General features: G+C 40.5%; 1 protein-coding gene across 13 annotated transcripts in view; it reads right to left on the reverse strand.

Annotated features, from left to right (window-relative positions):
- DENND1A (DENN domain containing 1A) overlaps positions 1-21,085 on the reverse strand; it is a 379,559-nt gene that overhangs the window by 142,580 nt on the left and 215,894 nt on the right. For all 13 annotated transcript variants that reach the window (XM_038374765.2, XM_043498901.1, XM_038374762.2 and 10 more), the window contains exon 11: positions 4,243-4,288. In XM_038374765.2, coding sequence (XP_038230693.1) covers positions 4,243-4,288 — 46 coding nt within the window. The remainder of the gene's footprint in view (positions 1-4,242; positions 4,289-21,085) is intronic.

The raw sequence follows: 21,085 nt of genomic DNA on the forward strand, positions 1-21,085 counted from the left end.
AAGACTGCCGTGTACAATGCATTCTCCCATTGATCCATTCTTTGCATCTTTTTATCCCTCCTTAGCCTTGACCATTCTTGGAAATGACACAGGCACATGAATTAACAAGGAAGCCTATAGTACAACCCCTTTCCCACAAGAGCTACCACAAAACTGTAAGGTAACAGGGTTAATAAATCTTCTCTAGAAACAAGGAAGAGACTATGAACTACAACAAAAACACAACAGTTACATGTTGGAAAGTTTTCAGACTCACAAAAATGGCTTTGGAGAGGTGACTCCATCTTTGTAATTGGGGGAGTGGGGAAAGAATAGATAGTTAAAGGCTCTGATATAGTAAGTACAATGATACTTAGTGCCTGCATACCGCTGTTTGCCTTTAAATCACTGTGCACATATTAACTTCACAACACAAATTTATTATCCCCATCTTAAAGATGGGAAAAGTAAGACACAGAGATTAAGTGACTTGCTTAATGAGCTAGGATCTGAACTCCTGAGTTCTTGGTTTCTAGCCACATGCCCAGTTCACCAGACATGCTGGCTCATTGCAAATTCCTGCTATCCTACTGTGCAAGATACAAACTTGTTAACCTCCTTTAGGAAAGGGCTCACCACACTCAGTTTGATGCAAATTCCCATATCCCAAGAGGGATTACATATGGGACAAGAGTTGAAATGCTGATCTTATCTAAAAAGAGGTTTTAACACAATAATTCATGTATTATTTGTACTTGTGGGGTTTAGAATTAAGTCTCCCGAACCATATTTGAATCCTATCAAGTTTAATATCTATTAAAATCATGAATGTACTGTTGTGTATTGTTTTACACCATACTGGATAGTGGCACAGACCAAACTAAAAACAACATAATCATCCCCTTAACAGTGCTGTATAGCGTGTTAATAATATCTAACCAACTGGTAGCCAAAAACAGCAGAATACAGTACAAATATACCTAAAAGTTATATAAAATCCTATAATCCCAGTAGCCTAGAGCTTCAATATTTTCCATTTAAAAAGGTACAGTACTGCATCTTACCACTGTAAAAACACACACAAAATAAAAACAGTACCCTAGTAAGCCAGTGACCAAACCTCACTGTTTTAGATTCCCAATTTGGATGGTATTCACCCAAGAGTTCTGAAGGAACTCAAATGTGAAATTGCAGGACTACTAACTGTCATCTGTAACCTATCATTTAAATCAGCTTCTGGACCAAATAACTGGAGGATAGCTAATGTGATGCCAATTTTTAAAAAGGGGTCCATAGGAGACCCTGGCAACTACAGGCCTGACTTCAGTACTGGGCAAACTGGTTGAAATTATAGTAAAGAACAAAATTGTCAGACTCATAGATGAATGTAATTTGTTGGGGAATAGTCAACATGGTTTTTGTAAAGGGAAATTATGCTTCACCAATCTACTAGAATTCTTTGAGGGGATCAACAAGCATGTGGACCGGGGGATCCAGTTGATATATAGTATATTTAGATTTTCAGAAAGCCTTTGACAAAGTCCCTCACCAAAGGCTCTTAAGCAAAATAAGCAATCATGGGATAAGAGGGAAAGTTCTCTCATGGATTGGTAATTGGTTAAAAGATAGGAAACAAAGGGTAGGAATAAATGGTCAGTTTTCAGAATGGAGAGAGGTAAATAGTGGGGGCCTTCAGTGGTCTGTACTGGGCCCAGTCCTATTTAACATATTCATAAACGAGCTGGAAAAAGGGGTAAACAGCGAGGTGGCAACATTTGCAGATGATACAAAAACTGCTCAAGACAGTTAAGTCCTAGGCAGACTGTGAAGAGCTACAAAAGGATCTCTCAGAACGGGTGACTGGGCAACAAAATGGCAGATGAAATTCAAAGTAATGCACATTGGGAAACATAATCCCAATTATTATAGATAGATAGATAGATAGATAGATAGATAGATAGATAGATAGATAGATAAAAACGATGGAATTTAAACTAGCTGTTATCACTCAAGAAAGAGACCTTGGAGTGATTGTGGATAGTCGCTGAAAACATCCACTCGATGTGCAGCGGCAGTCAAAAAAGCGAAGAGAATGTTGGGAATCGTTAAGGAAGTGATAGATAATAAGACACAAAATATCATAGTGCCTCTATATAAATCCATGGTATGCCCACATCTTGAACACTGCATGTAGATGTGGTCACCCCATCTCAAAAGAGATGTATTGGACTTGGAAAAGGTTCAGAAAAGGGCAATAAAAATGATTAGGGGCATGGCACGGCTGCTGTATGAGGAGAGATTAATAAGACTGGGATTTTTCAGCTTGAAAAAGAGATGACTGAGGGGGAGAAAGTAAATAAGGAAGTGTTATTTACTCCTTCTCATAACACAAGAACTAGGGTAATTTGGTAATTTCATAACCAAATGAAATTAATAGGCAGCAGGTTTAAAACAAACAAAAGGAAGTATTTTTTTCACACAGTGCAGTCAACCTGTGGAACTCCTTGCCAGAGGATGTTGTGAAGGCCAAGACTATAATAGGGTTTAAAAAAGAACTAGATAAATTCGTGGAGGACAGGTCCATCAATGGCTATTAGCCGGGATGGTGTCACTAGCCTCTGTTTGCCAGAAGCTGGGAATGGCTGACAGGGGATGGATCACTTGATGCTTACCTCTGGGGCACCTGGCATTGGCCACTGTTGGAAGACAGGATACTGGGCTAGATGGACCTTTGGCCTGACCCAGTATGGCTGTTCTTATGTTCTTAATTCAAGTTGTTTATCAATTGGGGAGACTGAGTTCAGAGCCCAGATAATAGTTTGCTATTTTCAAGCAAACAGCTGGAACATTAGTTGGGGATTGGTCCTGCTTTGAGCAGGGGGTTGGACTAGATGACCTCCTGAGGTCCCTTCCAATCTGATATTCTATGATGCTATTAAACATTCTTAAAATGTAGCATTTGTCTGATTTTTTCTGCTTAATGCAACACAGAAAAATTGCCCAGAAGCTGCTTTTTGCACAATATGACTGGAACAACATATATATAATGGCATAGTCTGGGGGTTTAGGCTCTTAGCAGGACAGTAGCCTGGATGATTATTGCTGACATATACCCAAAAGAGACAGCTGTCTGTATGGCAAAATTACCAGTTTTTGATGTAGATTCCAAATGCTAATGTATTACACACTATTTTATGAGGTGCATGACTAAGTGACTGTATGTTGTAAGATATCGTACACAGTATAGTCCAAAATTTCATCTCTGGTGTTTAAAGTTAGATACCTAAGTGGACTGATTGTCAAAGGTGTTGAGCATTAGCCACTGCTACTAACTTGAAAATGCTAACCTGTGTTTAGCTTCCCCTGATTTCCAAGCAGCAATATTTTCCCACTCTCACTGCATATGGCTTTCAGATTGGCCCTGTTAAACGGTACTAAGGACAAATATTCAAAACAATCTAAGCATGCAGGGTAGTTGTAGCTATGCTGCTTCCAGGATATTAGAGAGACAAGGTGGATGACGTAATATCTATTATTGCACCAACTTCTGTTCAATAAAATACATTAATTCCATCCACTGTATCTCTCTAAAACCATCTAAGTGACATTTAGGCACTTTTGAAAATATTACCTTATGGATAGGATTTTCAAAGGAGCCCTAGATTCTGCACCCCCTATTGAAAACAGTGGGAGTTGGGTGATTTGCTTCCATGGGTTTCTTTGAAAATTACAGTCCATGGTGCTTGGGGATTATTTCCAGTTGTTTTACATGTTTTTAAATCCTGCAAGAAGGCCAGGTTTTTCTTACTGATGATAAGATCCCTGCTTCTGGACCTATCATCTTGAGCATCAGAAACCAATGAACATCAAATCTATAAAAGCCTAAAAATGGCAAACTAGAGATGGTCAATATTGTTGTTAAAAAATCAAGCCTGATCCACTCTGGTAGAGTCAAATTCAATAGTAATAAATTGGTCAAATGAAACAACAGGGTTCATGCCATGTCTGTCTGTCTGGTCTCTCTCACACACATGCAGATGTGCTAGACTCTGACCACTGGGTTGAAAACAGTACCCAAAGTGTATTCACGAGTTTGCCAGAAGAGTGCAAGCAACCAAATTAGGCTCCCGTGATGCAAACATTTAGGCACATGTTTAGTTTCAATCACTTGCTTAAAGTTAAGCATGTGTGTAAGTGTTTGCAGGAGTAGGGCCTAAATCACAGCAATACATATTACTCTGAGGGACGAGGGGAGAGACTTACCTCCATTAAACTTAAATGTATTCCAATGAGGTAGGGCATCGGGGCACTGTGAAGAGAAACAAACAGCTTATTTATATTCAGATAATGCTGGGGATTATTAACATACACTTAAAAAGCCAGCTATAATATAGGTAACACGGATACAGGATTAAATTGTATTTAAAAATAGAAATCCAGATGCAACATTTCATTTGAGCCAAAAAAAGTCACTTTTATTTTGAAGTCTTATCTCTCTTAATTTGAAAGCCACTGTCTCTAATTTAATAATTTTTCCACCGTAGCTTGCAAGGTGAAGTTGTCGTTACTAAAAAACAGCAGTTAAAGGAAGGAGGGAAGCTCCCAAACATATTATTATTTTATTACGAATATACCCAGAATGAAACCATGAACATCTGTGGATCCACTCTTCAAATAATGTCATTTAGAGAGGTTTGCCCATATGAAACACTATGTGGTTAAATTACTTATATATACACACCACCTAATAGGACAAGCTCTTGATCCTTTGGCCTATGCATGCCAAGAAGAGAGCATTTATTTATTGCTGATTTCAATAGATCCTGATACAGACTCCCATATTATAGAAAACAGCAGAAACCAGTCCATCTAGCCCAGTATCCGGTCTTCCAACAGTGGCCAATGCCAGGTGTCCCAGAGAGAATGAACAGAAGAGAAATCACCAAGTGATCCATCTCCTGTCACCCATTCTCAGCTTCTGGCAAAGAGTGGCTAGAAACACCATCCCTTCCCATCCTGGCTAATAACCATTGATGGACCTATAATAAACTGTTTGTTGATTGCTGACAAATGTGCTCAGCACAGTACAAAAGATGGAGTAAATTAGCTCATTCATCGAAGAGCTAACATTCTGTGTGCCTGATGGGAGTTACACACCTATATCTAAGTACAGAATTTTGCCCTAAGCAACCATTGGTATAACAAATTTAGTGCCTTTTTAAACCCATTTTCTGCATAAATTCATTCGAGCGGATTGTAATTGTCTGGTTTCACCCACATAGTAGTGTTGGGAGATTTAACGCACTGGATGAGATACACCACATGCTGTAATAGGCATGTGATCTTTAAGGTGTGTTGTGGGGGGGTGCTGATCATTGTACCAATGGAGATATGTCTGCAGATTTTGCATCTGTTATGATGGCAGGGTCTGGTGCCACTTTGAGTTGCTATGTCCTGGTCTGTGGGGAGCTTGCTTTTGATGATAAGCCTAGTGAGGTTGGGGGCTTGTTTGAAGGCCAGAATAGGAGATTCAGGAAATATTTCATTTGGGATGTAGACCCCATTGAGTATGGGATATAACTGTTTACTGATATGCTGTATAGTTTCCAGTGGAGGGTGGAAGTGGCAATGAAGGTGGGGGTGCAGTGAGTGTGTTTTTTTTCTGTATTAAAGCAGGTTCTGTCGGGGTATTTGGGTGGCCCATTCTACGATGTGATCTACATCTCTGGTGGAATGTCCTTGTTTGGTAAAGGCGGTTTTAAGTGTATTAAGGTGCATATCCCAGACTTTCTCCTTGGAGTATATTCTGTGGTATCTGAGGGCCTGGGTGTAGATAACAGATTTCTTGGTGTGTTTGGCTGGTTACTGGACCTGAAGTGTTACTGAAGTGTGGTGATCCTGGGTTTCTTGTCTATAGTTGTCTGTAGAGTTCCATTTTTGAAGCTGATCCTGGTGTCCAGGATGTTTCTGCTGGTGTGGGAGTGTTTTAGAGACCATTTGATGGATGGGTGATGGTTGTTAAAGTTGTGGTAGAAATCTATGAGGCAGTTTAGGTCGTCTGTCCAGAGGATGAAAATATCATTGATGTACCTCAGGTATATCATTGGTTTTATGGTGCATATGTCCAGAAATTTTTCCTTCAGGTGGTCCATGAAGAGGTTGGTATATTGGGGAGCCATCCTACTACCCAGTGCTTTTCCCACAGTTTCCACAAAGTGTTTGTTGTTGACTGTACAATTTTTATCGGTGAGGATGAAATAGCTATGTTTGGGGTGGATATCTGAGTTTTGTTCATTGTCTTGTAAATATTTGAGCAGGAAGTGATGCTGTCATTGTGAGGGATGTTGGTGTATAGGGAGGTGACATCTGTGGTGGCAAGGACAGTATTCTGAGCAAGGCTGTTAATATTGCAGAGTTTTTGGAGGAAGTCAGTTGTATCTTGGAGGAAGCTGACTCTATTGTGGCGATTGGTTTGAGGATGGTTTCTATTGTGAGTCCTGATATTTCTTCATTTAGAGTGCCATGGCCAGAAATGGTGGGTCTGCCTGGGTTCCCTTATTTGTGTATCTTGGGAAGCATGCAGAAGATTCCTGGGATGGATTTATGGGGGATGAGGTTGTAGAATTTCTCTTAGAGTTGCTTGGGGAAGGATTTGAAGATATCCTTAAATTCCTGGGCAAACTGGGCTGTGGAGTCGTCTCTGAGTTCTTTATAGCAAGTGGAGTCAGAAAGTTGTCAGTTAGCCTCATTAACGCAGCCATTGTGATTGAGAACTACAATGGTGCCGCCCATCACCGCTTTATTTGCTGTTTGGTCACTATTTGGTGCTTGGATTTCAGGGACTGTGCAGCTGTCCTCTCAGAAGCGGAGAGCCTGTGGTGGATGTGATGTTTGTTAAAGATTTCACAGTCAATTTTTATTATGAAGAAATCAATGTAATGATCAAGTGTGTGGTTTCATCCATTGTGGGGTGTCCAGTCAGGGCATGCTTTTTTCTGATGATTGTTGGTGGGGACCTAGTAGTTGTGGGTGATGAAGTTGTTGTTGTGAAATAATTCGTTGAGATGGAGTTGGTGAAATAATTCTTCTAGTTCTCCACATGTTAGTATGGTATCAGGTTCTGTTGCGGGGCAGAAGGTCAGTCCCTTGGAGAATATGAATCATTCAGCTCTAGTGAGGGGTACTCTTGATAAATTGATGATGTTGGGGTCTATATAATGTCCATGTAGTGGGTCCTGGTGCCACAGTTTATCCTAGTGGTGAAGTTCTGTGCATTGTAGAGTTGTAGTTTATTCCCCTTTTTGTATTTGTGTTGAATGGCTGTCATCAGGTTTTTTGGATAGTTGTTTTGGGTTTCTTGCATGATCTCCAGGTAGGTTTCCTTATTTTCTTTCCAGGGTGTGGGTGTATGATGATTTCTTGTATGAGGTGGTCCCTTCTGGCGCATGTGAAGTTCAGGAAATTGTTTCTCAGTTTTTCTGAAATCCTTCTGTAGAGCTGTACAGCATATTTGAAGTCACATGTAGTGGTTAGAGAGATGAGGTTTTGCTTCTTGCATTTGCTCAGAATATAGATGTCACTTCCTTGCCATAACAGATGCAAAACCTACAGATATATCTCCACTGCTACAATGATCAAAACCCCTCACAACACACCTTTCAAGATCCATGGGTCCTACACATGCCTACCACAATATATAATGTACTTCATCCAGGGCACTAAATGCCCCAACAACCACCATGTGGGTGCAACCACTATGCTCTCGAATGAACTCACACGGAAAAATGATAAAAGACAAACACCATATCACCTGTGGGCGAACACATTTCACAGAACAATCACTCCATATCTGACCTCTCAGTCCTCGTCCTCAAAGGAAACCTGCACATCACCTTCAAAAGATGAGCCTGCAAGCTAAAATATATAACTTTGCTAGACACTAAAAATCATACTCTTAATAAAGACACTGGATTTATGGCTTATTACAACAATCTGTAACCCACTAACCCTCCCCTTTTTTGTCCCCTGGCTGCAGGGGTGCTCACGGGCCACTTCACCTTGAATCGTCCCTTAGATATGCTAAACAATCTGTTCCACCTTCTATTTAGCTGTGACACTCAGAGTACCTTTCCCAGACCTGAAGAAGAGCTCTGTAGCTCAAACGTTAATACATTTCTCCAACAGAAGTTGGTCCAATAAAAGATGTATTACCTCCTCCACCTTGTCTGTCTAATATCCTGGCACGAACATGGCTACAACAACATATGCACACATCTTATTTTATCACAAAAACAGGGTAAAATTATACTAATTTGATTTTGGATATTAAATTCTTGTAGATTCACGAAAGTTTAGTTCATCTTTAATCTTAAATAAAAGTGAAAGGAATTGTAAAATAACCACTATAGTGCCTTCTTATGAAGCATAGACAGAAGCTCATAAAAATGTAGTGTTGGAAGCATTAATAGAAGATGCTATTAAAATCTTATGTACTACTGCTTTGTCTCAACATTATACAAATAGTTTGACTAATTTGTATGTTGATCTTCTCAATCCTTCAGATTAGTTTAGCATCAAAAGGCCACATCAGGATTGCTGCCCTATTGTGCTAGGTGCCATACTAACACAGTCAGAGGCAGCCCCTGCCCTGGACAGTACACAACCAAAATTTTTGATTACCTTTTAAAGAGACATTATATATGAATTGCAGTATCCTACAACAAAATTTCTAGGTCTCATTAAAGTGATGAAGTAGCATATTGCACATCAATGAAGTTTGGGGACCCCAGTAAGAAACTCCTGTTTTTTCCCATTGTGCCCCAACGCAGTATCTTACAGTGAGTTCCCATTTACCAGAGAGATTGCCACCTCAGAAACTCGCTCAATAAGAATTCTGGGGTTCATGATTCACTAGGAGGTCTACAAGTTAGCAGTAGTGTTTGAAACCACTTTCCTGTATGTTGCAGCTTTTGCCATATTACTAGGTGTACACACTAAAGTTCAAGGCTTACATGGGAAATATCAAATTGGAGGGTATTTGTTTGTCATTTTGCATTTTTTAATTTCAGGAAATAGATATTTCCTTTACACATACTGCTTCTTTTCTAACGACCGCATTCCAGGGACAGGGAAATACCAACAATTTTATACTCAAAGTGCAAACCAGCTGGAAGCTGCACAAATGCTCAACTTCCCTGTGTGCCTAGCTGTGCTGTCCCTGCCTTCTCCAGTATACACTGAAATGAATGTGTTTCTAATTAAGTAGCTTTGAGAACATGACAGCTTCAGTGTCAAAAATACAAAGTCTGAACCTCGGCAGGAAGTCTTAAGACTGTAAATGTCTCATCTAGTGGAACCTTGGCTAAAGTAATGAAAGGAAGCAGGAAGGGTGCACTACTCCAGAAAACTGGACATTTATTAATGTGTCCAGCACAGCCTGTCACAGACCACAGAAAAACTGAAATCTGTAAAAAGTTAATTAACTGTATCATGTCAATCTTCCACAATTAATCAACAAATGGACCAGGGAGAATAATATATTTAATAATAATGTTAGAACTGCTGAAATCAGGTGCCAACAAGTGAGATTCTAAGAAGCTGTAAAACAGACATAGCCTAAGAAATTTGGAATTAAATAACTAGGTGATGGATTGCCTAACCAATTTATTAATATGAGGGATCTAATTTAAAAGAAATGTAGCACTTTAATCCCTCACCCCTGCACTATAACATGTTTAAGTGATCAGATTTAAAAGGTAACATGTTATTATTTATTATTTGTATTGCTGTACTGCTTAGGAGCCCAAGCTATGGACCAGGTGCTGTACAAACACAATGCAAAAAGACAGACCTTGCCCCAAAGAGCTTACAATCTACTTATAAGACAAGAGACGACAGAGGGACGCAGACATTAGTGTCATGGGAAAGGAGAGTTTTAAGGGGGGGGGGAGGTTGAAGGAGGATAATGTGTTAGTTTTGCAGAGGTTTACAGGGAGTTCCTCCCTAGCATGTGGAGCAGCACAGGAGGAGACACACAAATACTTGTTTGAAAATTTAGTAAGTGGATGATGGAAGCTGCCACAGTGAGTCAACTGGAGAAAGAAGTCAACTTCTCGAGAGTGAATGAGAGATGATAGGTCAGATGGGGATAGGTCGTGAAGAACATTGAACGTAAAGATAAGTAGCTTATGTTTGATTCAACAGAGAAGGCGGAGCCAGTGGAGGGATTCAAAGTGAGGGGCAACATGGTCAAAACAACAGACTAGGACAGTGGCTCTCAAACTGTGGGTTGGGACCCCATTTTAATGGGGTTGCCAGGGCTTGCTTAGACTTGCTGCGGCCCGGGACAAAGCCCAAGGGCTTCAGCCCTGGGCATCGGGACACAGATTACAGGCCCCCTGCCAGGGGCTGAAGCCCTTGGATTTGGCTTTGCCCCCTGCCCCCACACCAGGGGCTTGGGCTGGCTCAGGCTTCAGTCCCCTCTCCTGGGGTCACATAGTAATTTTTATAGTCCAAAAGGGGTCGCGGTGCAATGAAGTTTGAGAACCCCTGGACTAGGAAAATGATCTTTGCAGCAGCATTCTGAATGAATATGAATGCGGCAAGGTTGCATTTGTCAGGGCCAGAGAGAAGGCTGCTGTAGTAGTAATCAAGACACAGGATGATGAGAGCCTGGATAAACATTTTAGCTATGTGAATAGAACAGTAAAGCTGTGTGTTAGAGATATTATGAAGAAATAACTGGCATGATTCAGACTGTATGTGAGAACCTAGAAAGAGGTTTAAGTCCAAGATGGTGACCAGGTTACAGGCCTGAGTTACAGGCAGTATGACAGTGTTGTCCATAGTGATTGAAAAAGCAAGCAGCAAGGAAGGCTTTGTGAGGTGGAGGGATTGGGGCAGGCACGGTTAAGAGCTCTCTTTTAGCCATGCTGGGCTTAATTGGACAGACACGCCTGAGGACATGTCAAAGAGAGAAGCTGAGATTTTAATTTGGACAGATGGAGACAGATCTGAGCAGAGGTAGATCTGAATCCTTACCAAAGGGGCTGTAGTTGAATTTGTGTCTGCAGATCAGATTACAGAGATAAATTGTAGCGGGAGAAGAGAATGGAACGAAGGACAGATCTCCGTGGAACCCACACAGAAAGTTGCAAGGGGAATGAGGAGGATCCTCTGAAGGACACACAGAAGGAGCCATTAGAAAAGAAGAAACAGAAGACAACAGAGATATGGACGCAAAGGGAGGACAAAATAGCACAACTGACTGCATCAAAGACAGCTGACAGGTCAAGGAGGATGAGGATGAACTACTGGTGCTGAGCTTTGGCGAGAGTGGTTTCAGTGGAGTGCAAGTGGTGGAAGACAGATTGGAGAGGGTCTAAAATGGAACTGGAGGAGAGGAACTCCAGACAGAGACTGTAAATAGCATGTTCAAATGAGCTCAGAAACTAAATGGATATGGGGCAGTAGTTGGTGAGGCAACCAGGGTTAACGATGAGGGGTTTTTGGTTTGTTTTTAAGATAGGAGAGACTAAAGCATGCTTGTATTACGAGAAGGGCCCTACCAATTTCACGACTGTGAAAGCTGTGTCATGGACCATAAAATAAGCCCTTCTCCATGAAATCTGATCTACCCCATGCTGCTATGAGAGCCCTGCCAAGGGGCTCCTAGCTGCAAGTCCTAGCTGGGCTGGGGAGGGAAAGGACTTGTCCTTCCCTGCACGGCTGCTCTCACTCTCAGGGGGAGATCAGATCCACCTCGGAGTGCCTCCCCCTCTACAGGAAGTTCTGGAGCTGGGCAGCAGCCCCGAAGGTTCCTGCAGCTGGAGAAGGCTTGTGGATGTGGGTCCGATCTCCCATTGCTGCTGCTGGGAGTGCCCCAGACAGGCTGGGGAGGGACAAGACTTCTTCTTCACCTGCACAGCTGAAAACGTGAAATTGACCAATTTTAAAACCCTCTGGCCGTGAAATTGAGCAAAATGGACTGTGAATTTGGTAGGGCCCTAATTATGAGGGGGGAAAGCCAGAGGAGAGAGACAGAAGTTAAGGAGAACAGTAAGAGGAGGGACGAGAGCAGATACAAAAGAATCAGGAGATGTGATGGGATGGGATCACTGAGACAAGTGGATGGTTCAGAGGGGGAGAAGATGAGAAACGTCTGTATATCACCCAACTCTGAAAAATTAAAATAGAAAAAATGCTTATAAATATAGCTCTTATCCATTCAAATTACATACAAAAAACTGAATTCTACCAACCTACTCATAAGTGTGTGGTGAACTTTAGTAGTAGGCATTAGTTATGGATATAGAACACACAACAATCAAATCATGTGGGCGAAAGTCACATGATGCAGACACATGACAGTTTCTCTCACACTCCAGTTTTCACCTACTGCTAGACATCCTGCTCTTCTAGTCCCACAGCTGTGAATACCAATTGCACAAAGATGCTTGGTGGCAGCCAATACCTGTTAAATCCCAGATTAACAAAGCACTAATTCCAGCCACGCTTTTTGCAATATGACTGCCTCGGTCTTTTTTTGGCCATTGATTCGCTGTTTGCCGTATCATTTTCAAAGGAGAAAAGGGTTATTTATAATCAAATGAGTTATACAGGTAAATATCAAATAATAAGAATAGCAATGTGTAAGCATGAATATGGATACTGTGGACTTAATGGCTTCATATTGCCTATTAATTGTAACTGCATTTTTACAATTTGTTTAATTCCTTCCCTCAGGCTAACTAGAGACCCCTTAATTATTTTCCCAAGAGGTGGGCAACTATTAATTGGAAGAGAGGCAGGTGAAATAGAAGGACATTTCTTCTTAAGTGCTAATTTAAAAAAAATATATACTGCCATTGAAGACAAAATGAAATTTAAAAACCACGGACATCAAGAAGGTACATAATTTACAGCTACCTTGGGATTTGTGCAACTTTGCTCATTTATTTTAAGGAAATGGATAGTTACCGTCACAGATCATATTTACTCTATTTGTGCCCGACCTGACATAGTCTTATTCTGCACCCTTACTCACACTGAGTAGAACCTTACTCTGCAAGCAGTCCCACTGATTTCCCATTGCACTATTCACTGGAGGGTGGCAGAAACTGGCCCAAAACTTTTGAGTATTTGATACAAATTAAAAACACTATTTTTTTTTAATTTTAAAGTGGATGAACCTAGAAAACACTGCAACAAAGGAACCAAAAGAATCATCAGCATTTAGCAAGCACAGGGATGTACCAGGTTGGCCCAAGACATCTAGTGGCAGGTTCATGCAGGAGAATAGAGTTCAGGGTCTGAGCTCAGTCTCCTGATCAGCAGGGATTATCCTTTCTGACCAGATAAAGAAGCACATCCCAACCACGTGGGGATTTTGAAAGGGGTGTATGTAAAAAGAAGACTGCACACTAACAGACACACTTGTTCCACAGTTGCTGCAGAGTGGTCTGAAAAGATGGCTCTCAATTTGCTACTGGGTAAGAATATGCAGGAATACCAACTGCTGACTACTCTATCAAGGGTTATAAAAGTTGGTTTATTCACCTTAGAAGAGATCCTTTTCTCTTTGGCAGAGCCCCCACAACACAATCAGGGACTTTGTATTCTGGGCAACAAAGAGACACCAGCCAATTTTATAGGGCTTAGGGAAAGGCAGATTCTCCCTCCAGGCTAAGTTATAGGAGAGAGAAAACTCAAAAGGAGGAAGAAGTGGGGGGAAAGAAGAGGGTAATTTTCCAGTGGAAACTGGTCATGGCACCAGGGAGCAACTTGCAGAAACAAAAAAAAACAAACCACCCCATGATTCTTTCATTGATATAAAAATATTGGTAACTTCCACTTGATTGCTATTCAGAGGCATGCTGGCCAGAGACATGAGCCACAGATGCTAGTGCAGACACACTGGCTATACGCATCAGCATCTTAGGCCCTGTTACTTGTCATTTGCTGCCATGCCACTGTTCTCAACAATATTGGTTCAAACAACTCCCCTATCATTCTGCTTTACAAAGGAAGAGCAATCTGGCATGAAGGTACAAAATCTAAAGCAGGGAGAATCTTAATGTTTACCATATTGAATTGATATTCTTTCCCAGTGGAGAAGATACAACAAAACTGCTCATAACCAAGAAACAGATCTCACTACCATTCTCTCCATGAGTAAGAGTTAAAGCTGGAAGCTAACTGGCAAGGAGCCCCATTGAAGTCATCGCTGGTATAAGCGAGTAGGATGATGGTCCATGCTACTCCATCTCCTTCAGTACAAGCAGTAATCTTGCTGGAACAGACAGATTCTTATGCCACAAGCAGAGATTTCTAAAAAAGCCAAGGAATTTTTGGCTCTGTACACTGCCACATGAAATAGGGATTTAGCTCAATATAAAAGAACGGGTTTTTTTCAGTCTTGAAGAATCCTTCCAAAGGTAGAAAGGAAGGCAAAGATGAAGTCCTGACTCTCTTAAAAAAGAGGAAAATTAGAAGGATGCAGTTGTGAGAGAGAAAAGTGAATGCTCCAGCTAAGGGCGGGGTTCTCAAACTGGGGGTCACAAGGTTATTCTATGGGGGACACGAACTGTCAGCCTCAACCCCCAAACCCCACTTCACCTCCATGATTTATAATAGTGTTAAATATAAAAAAATGTGTTTTTAATTTATAAGAGGGTCACTCTCAGAGACTTGATGTGTGAAAGGGGTCACCAATACAAAAGTTTGAGAACCACTGAAAAGTGGTTTGGCTGAATTCATGGGATAATTGTGCTGAAGGGGAATAAAGCAGAGAGAGGTCACTTTCAAGATGGATATTCAGGATGGCAACTGTGAGAGAACAATGGTATCATCTGCATCTTGCATTTTGAAAATGGCTGATAATTCACTGTGCAAAATTGGAGGGATGCTGAGACGTAGACCTTTCAGCTGAAAAGATCCAGGTTCTTGAGGTCCTTGTATTTATGGGTCCTTTGTCAGATATGGTTTTCTATTTAGATGACAGAAAGAGATCCTGGAGCCCAGTAAGCATAGATACAGATACAGAGCCTTTGGTGGAATCCAATATGATTTTTTCCACCCACTTTGAAGTCGGGAGAAGCGAGGCCAGGGTGTGCCATAGACCCTTTGCTGGGTCTATGATGTCCTTGTTAATCAGGAGGGTGATTCTTGTGGGTTCCGAGGATACCAAATAAGTTGTGTGTATTTTCCTGGATCGCCATAATTTTTATGCCCAATATCTCAACTATCCTCCATAACTCCAGGAAAGCAATGATGTCATCAATGGCCAGTGTCAGGGCTGACGAGGAGTCCTTCAGAGGGGAGGGGAACGGGTTTGCTTAAGTTCTCATGCAGGCATTCTTGCCACCGATGCCAGTGGTAACTGAAATCTCCTTTTCACAAAGACATATGAAGGTGTCCTGCTCTGAGGTCTATGAGAGGGAAGGCCAGTGTGGCAATGGTGATGGGCAATTGGTAATGACATTTCTGTACCAGGAAGAAATTAATAAATGAGAATAAAAGAGAAAGACAAACAAATATTTCTTGGCTGGAGAAGAGTTCTGAAATCAGAAGTGGGATGGACACAGTTAAGGTTCTTTCTTGCTGCCAAAGACAGTAAGTGGGAACTACAGGAGGCTCGGGGCTGCTCATGTAGGAGAGCACAAGGTGTACATGTGGACCCACTGGACTCTGCTAGACAAAAGATTCCAAGCTCACATGCACGAGCTGAATGCACATTTACAGTGCAATCTACACTGACTCATGCTTGAAGAAAAATCTCTCAAAAAAGAGATATTGAGATTAGGAATGTAGCTCATAAAGCTAGCATTAGCGTTCTGTTAGCAATAAGCCAATGAACCTACAGGCTTATATCCTGTAAGGCATTAGCTTATGCGATCAGCATAAAACTTTGAGGCCTATGAGCCTTGGCATAAGTAAGTAGCCCAACAGCAACCCAGTTTGTACAAAATGATACCAGGTAACCAAAAGAACACTGAGCTAATACGAGGCTTGGATATTTTAGCAGATGCTTAATCACAAACTTGCCTTAGCAATGCATTGACATATAGGATACTACTATGGGATAAGGAGACCCTAACATTTTTAGGGTGAGGAAGTTAAATATAGACGAAGAAGGATGGGCATTTGTATGAATATTCATGGTAACTATCAGGCCCTATAATAGGCCAGACCTCCATGGAAGGGAGCCACTGGATACATTTGGCAAGCCAGAGACAGGATAGGACCCTCATGGATGACTGCTTGTCTTTTACCACCAGATCCCCAAGAAAGGGTCTGAGTATATGTAAGGAATGGTACAAGATACTAGCTTAAAAAATATAGCAGTAATATAAAGTTATGTGGTTTGGAGCATGTGTGTCATTAACTAATGGTGCTAGTAAAACTGGTTAAAGCTTTGCTTTGTCCTCAGTGTGAGTTTGAGTGTATATTTCCTAAACACAGAACAGAAATATGTATTGAATACTTCTGCCTTTTCTGCATTATTATTAACTGTACCTTTTCTATCTAGTAATGGACCAATACCATTGTCGTTAACTTTGCTGGCCAGAGAGTTCTCCTGTCCCTTTATTTCTCTTATCAATTTTCTACAATTTCTAACCTCTTATTTATATTCATTGCTATCAACTTCCCCTTTCTTCCATCAGTTACATTTTTTTTTTAATGTTCATAGCTGTTTTCACTTCCCCACTAAACCAGACTGTGGATATAAAAAAAAAAAAACAAAACAAAAAAAAAAAAAAACCTCCCAGCACCACCTTCCTTCCTCAATTGTGAATTTTTGGGCATCAAGTAAGATGTTCTTAAATGATTGTCAATTATCATTCACAACTTTCTGATTAAATTCTTTCTCCCATCTGATTTGGCTCATAAGTGTTTTCAGCTTTGTAAAAGTGGTCCTATTAAAGAACAAAGGATATATTGCTCATCTGTACTTTACTCTGCTTACACATTATAAATGTGATCAAGTCATGATCACTTGTACTTAAGATAACGTTAATTTTTTGTTCTGTGATCAGTTTTTCTTTATCTGTTAGGACAAGGACTAGTAAATAATTCCCATGTTGGCTGCAATACTTATTGAGTTAGGATGTGAAACATTTACTAGAATGGAAGCCACACGCATGTTTTCAGATATTTACAAAAGCTGGAGATGTCTGGCTCTTTTTATTTTTTCTCAACCATCTGCTTTAGTTTCTCCTCTTTTAAATTCTTATGTCACCGCTGCAAAGTAAAGAACCAGACAGTAACTGAAGTTAAAATTAAATCAAAATTAAAGCCTCAAGTTTAAAAAAAGTCAATTCCAGTTCATTTCCCCTAAAATGCAAAGGCCCATAAACTAAAAACACAGCTTTGAAGTAGACAATAAGAAGTTTTCATAACAGTATTAGCTTTCATGGCCAAAATCACCTTTCTGAGTTCACACAGTTACAAAATAGATGGAAGTTATTTTGGGAAACATATTTATGGCACATAAATTGGTGCTAAATTGATTTATTCAGACAACTACAGTGTGTGATTACTACTCTAATTAAAGTTCACATCAGGCTAAGATAATGAGTTGTTGTGTTTGTGAATGTGCAATTAGAGTCTTCCTGATAATTATAGGTTTTAAAATCATACTTTTAGCCCCCTAGCTTGTTCATTCGTTATAGTCACAGGCTGAAATGCTGTGAAAGTGTGTGAATGCTGTGAAAATTACATTGGGGAAGATAACTAGTAAAGCCTCTCCTACGATAGTGCTTGGGTGTGCTATAGACCTCCGGGATCTAATTTGGATATGGATAGAGCCCTTTTTAATGTTTTTAATAAAGTAAATACTAATGGAAACTGCGTGATCATGGGTGACTAACTTCCCAGATACAGACTGGAGGACCAGTGCTAGTAATAATAATAGGGCTCAGATTTTCCTAGATGCGATAGCTGATGGATTCCTTCATCAAGTAGTTGCTGAACCTACTAGAGGGGATGCCATTTTAGATTTAATTTTGGTGAGTAGCGAGGACCTCATAGAAGAAATGGTTGTAGGGGACAATCTTGGCTCAAGTGATCATGAGTTAATTCAGTTCAAACTAAATGGAAGGATTAACAAAAATAAATCTGCAACTAGAGTTTTTGATTTCAAAAGGGCTGACTTTCAAAAATTAAGGAAATTAGTTAGGGAAGTGGATTGGACTGAAGAACTTATGGATCTAAAAGTAGAGGAGGCCTGGGATTACTTTAAATCAAAGCTGCAGAAGCTATCGGAAGCCTGTATCCCAAGAAAGGAGAAAAAATTCATAGGAAGGAGTTGTAGACCAAGCTGGATGAGCAAGCATCTTAGAGAGGTGATTAAGAAGAAGCAGAAAGCATAGAGGGAGTGGAAGATGGGAGGGATCAGCAAGAAAAGCTACCTAATTGAGGTCAGAACATGTAGGGATAAAGTGAGACAGGCTAAAAGTCGAGTAGAGTTGGACTTTGCAAAACCAATAAAACCAATAGTAAAAGGTTCTATAGCCATATAAATAAGAAGAAAACTAAGAAAGAAGAAGTGGGGCCGCTAAACACTGAGGATGGAGTGGAGGTTAAAGATAATCTAGGCATGGCCCAATATCTAAATAAATTCTTTACCTCAGTCTTTAATAAGGCTATGGAGGATCTTAGGGATAATGGTAGCATGACAAATGGGAATGAGAATATGGAGATAGATATTACCATATCTGAGGTAGAAGTGAAACTGAAACAGCTTAATGGGACTAAATCGGGGGGCCCAGATAATCTTCATCCAAGAATATTAAAGGAATTGGCACCTGAAATTGCAAGCCCATTAGCAAGAATTTTTAATGAATCTGTAAACTCAGGAGTAGTACCGAATGATTGGAGAATTGCTAATATAGTTCCTATTTTTAAGAAAGGGAAAAAAAGTGATCCGGGTAACTACAGGCCAGTTAGTTTGACATCTGTAGTGTGCAAGGTCCTGGAAAAAATTTTGAAGGAGAAATTAGTTAAGGACATTGAAGTCAATGGTAAATGGGACAAAATACAACATGGTTTTACAAAAGGTAGATCGTGCCAAACCAACCTAATCTCCTTTTTTGAAAAAGTAACAGATTTTTTAGATAAAGGAAATGCAGTGGATTTAATTTACCTAGATTTCAGTAAGGCATTTGATACCGTGCCACATGGGGAATTATTAGTTAAATGGGAGAAGATGGGGATCAATATGAACATCAAAAGGTGGATAAGGAATTGGTTAAAGGGGAGACTGCAACGGGTCCTACTGAAAGGCGAATTGTCAGGCTCGAGGGAGGTTACCAGTGGAGTTCCAGTGGTTACCAGTGGAGAGGAATTATTTCAGCTCAGCACCAATGTGGACACAAGAACAAATGGGTATAAACTGGCCACCAGGAAGTTTAGACTTGAAATTAGACAAAGGTTTCTAACCTTCAGAGGAGTGAAGTTTTGGAATAGCCTTCCAAGGGAAGCAGTGGGGGCAAAAGATCTATCTGGTTTTAAGATTCTACTCGATAAGTTTATGGAGAAGATGGTATGAAGGGATAATGGGATTTTGTAAGTAATTGATCTTTAAATATTCAGGGTAAATAGGACTAATCCCCTGAGATGGGATATTAGATGGATGGGATCTGAGTTACCCAGGAAAGAATTTTCTGTAGTATCTGGCTGGTGAATCTTGCCCATATGCTCAGGGTTTAGCTGATCGCCAATTTGGGGTCGGGAAGGAATTTTCCTCCAGGGCAGATTGGAGAGGCCCTGGAGGTTTTTCGCCTTCCTCTGTAGCATGGGGCATGGGTGACTTGAGGGAGGCTTCTCTGCTCCTTGAAGTCTTTAAACCATGATTTAAGGACTTCAATAGCTCAGACATAGGTGAGGTTTTTCGTAGGAGTGGGTGGGTGAGATTCTGTGGCCTGCGCTGTGCAGGAGGTCGGACTAGATGATCAGAATGGTCCCTTCTGACCTTCGTATCTATGAAAGAGTCAATTCAGCCTGGCTCAGCTATTTGTATCTTTATTTCTTTTCATACATAGCCTATGTTTTTGCTTTGTGCACACCTATGCTCCCAACTGCGGGTCCGGTCTTAGCTCCTTTTAACATGTCTTTGTCAGGAAGTCAATGAATACCTAATCTTCAAACCCAGTGTAAAAGCCTCTTGGGGCCCACACCGTTGTCCTGAAAACTCCTAGCAGCATGTACCTGAAGAAAAAACTGGCATTAGCAGCCTTCATGTGTTAATTACACATGCAAAGCCTATTATGCACAGAAAGGGCACCTGCTGGCAGTGAAAATGACTAGAATCTGCCCTTCCTGTGCAGCGAGTAAATTGAAGGTTCATTTCTACAGGAGATAATAGTTTTTAGATTCCAGTCTATGTATCCCCGACATGGGCATGTACTTAACATTTAAATCATCTGCAGAGGAACAAACCTCCTTTAAATTTACATGTTTCAGGCTCCTAGCACTTCACTTAAAACGCTAGTCATCCCCGCTGGTTCCTTACTTAGAAGCACTCCATAGGCTTTTGCTGGAGAAAAGTCTCAGAAAAGAATATAATAAAGCTATTAGCATAGACTCCAGTTTCTTAAGATTTATGGATCCTGATCAAAGCCACAGAAGTTAGCTTAAGGTGATAAAACTCAATTTTGATTAGATTATCTGTTTTTCTCAATAGCAGTATTTTTATTTAACCATCATTGTATTTTCTGTTCTTTAAGTAGTCAAATACACCCAGTGATTTTTTTGGCTGCAACACATTTACTGGTGAAATGTCAAGAAAACTCATTAAAACAGAAAAAAATATTTAGCACAAAAGCATGCAAAGCCACTGATGGATGCATGCTTAATCTAAACAGTAGCACAGTTCTAGCCACTACTTATTAGATATGTATTTCCACTGTATTTTATTTCAGGAATTGTAGATAGGTATTTTGTGGCAGACTATATAATTTTGTGATGCCGTTAATCTGAGTGTTCCTTCAGCAAGTGTGTTTAATATGCACTTCTTCCTATGATTCTCATGCATGATATGCATACTTAGGGCGTCTTGGCTATTATAATTGAATATATATTGTTTCAAACACAACACTTAAGGCAG

Source organism: Dermochelys coriacea, chromosome 16 (genome assembly GCF_009764565.3).
Source record: "Dermochelys coriacea isolate rDerCor1 chromosome 16, rDerCor1.pri.v4, whole genome shotgun sequence".
Lineage (NCBI taxonomy): Eukaryota > Metazoa > Chordata > Testudines > Dermochelyidae > Dermochelys > Dermochelys coriacea.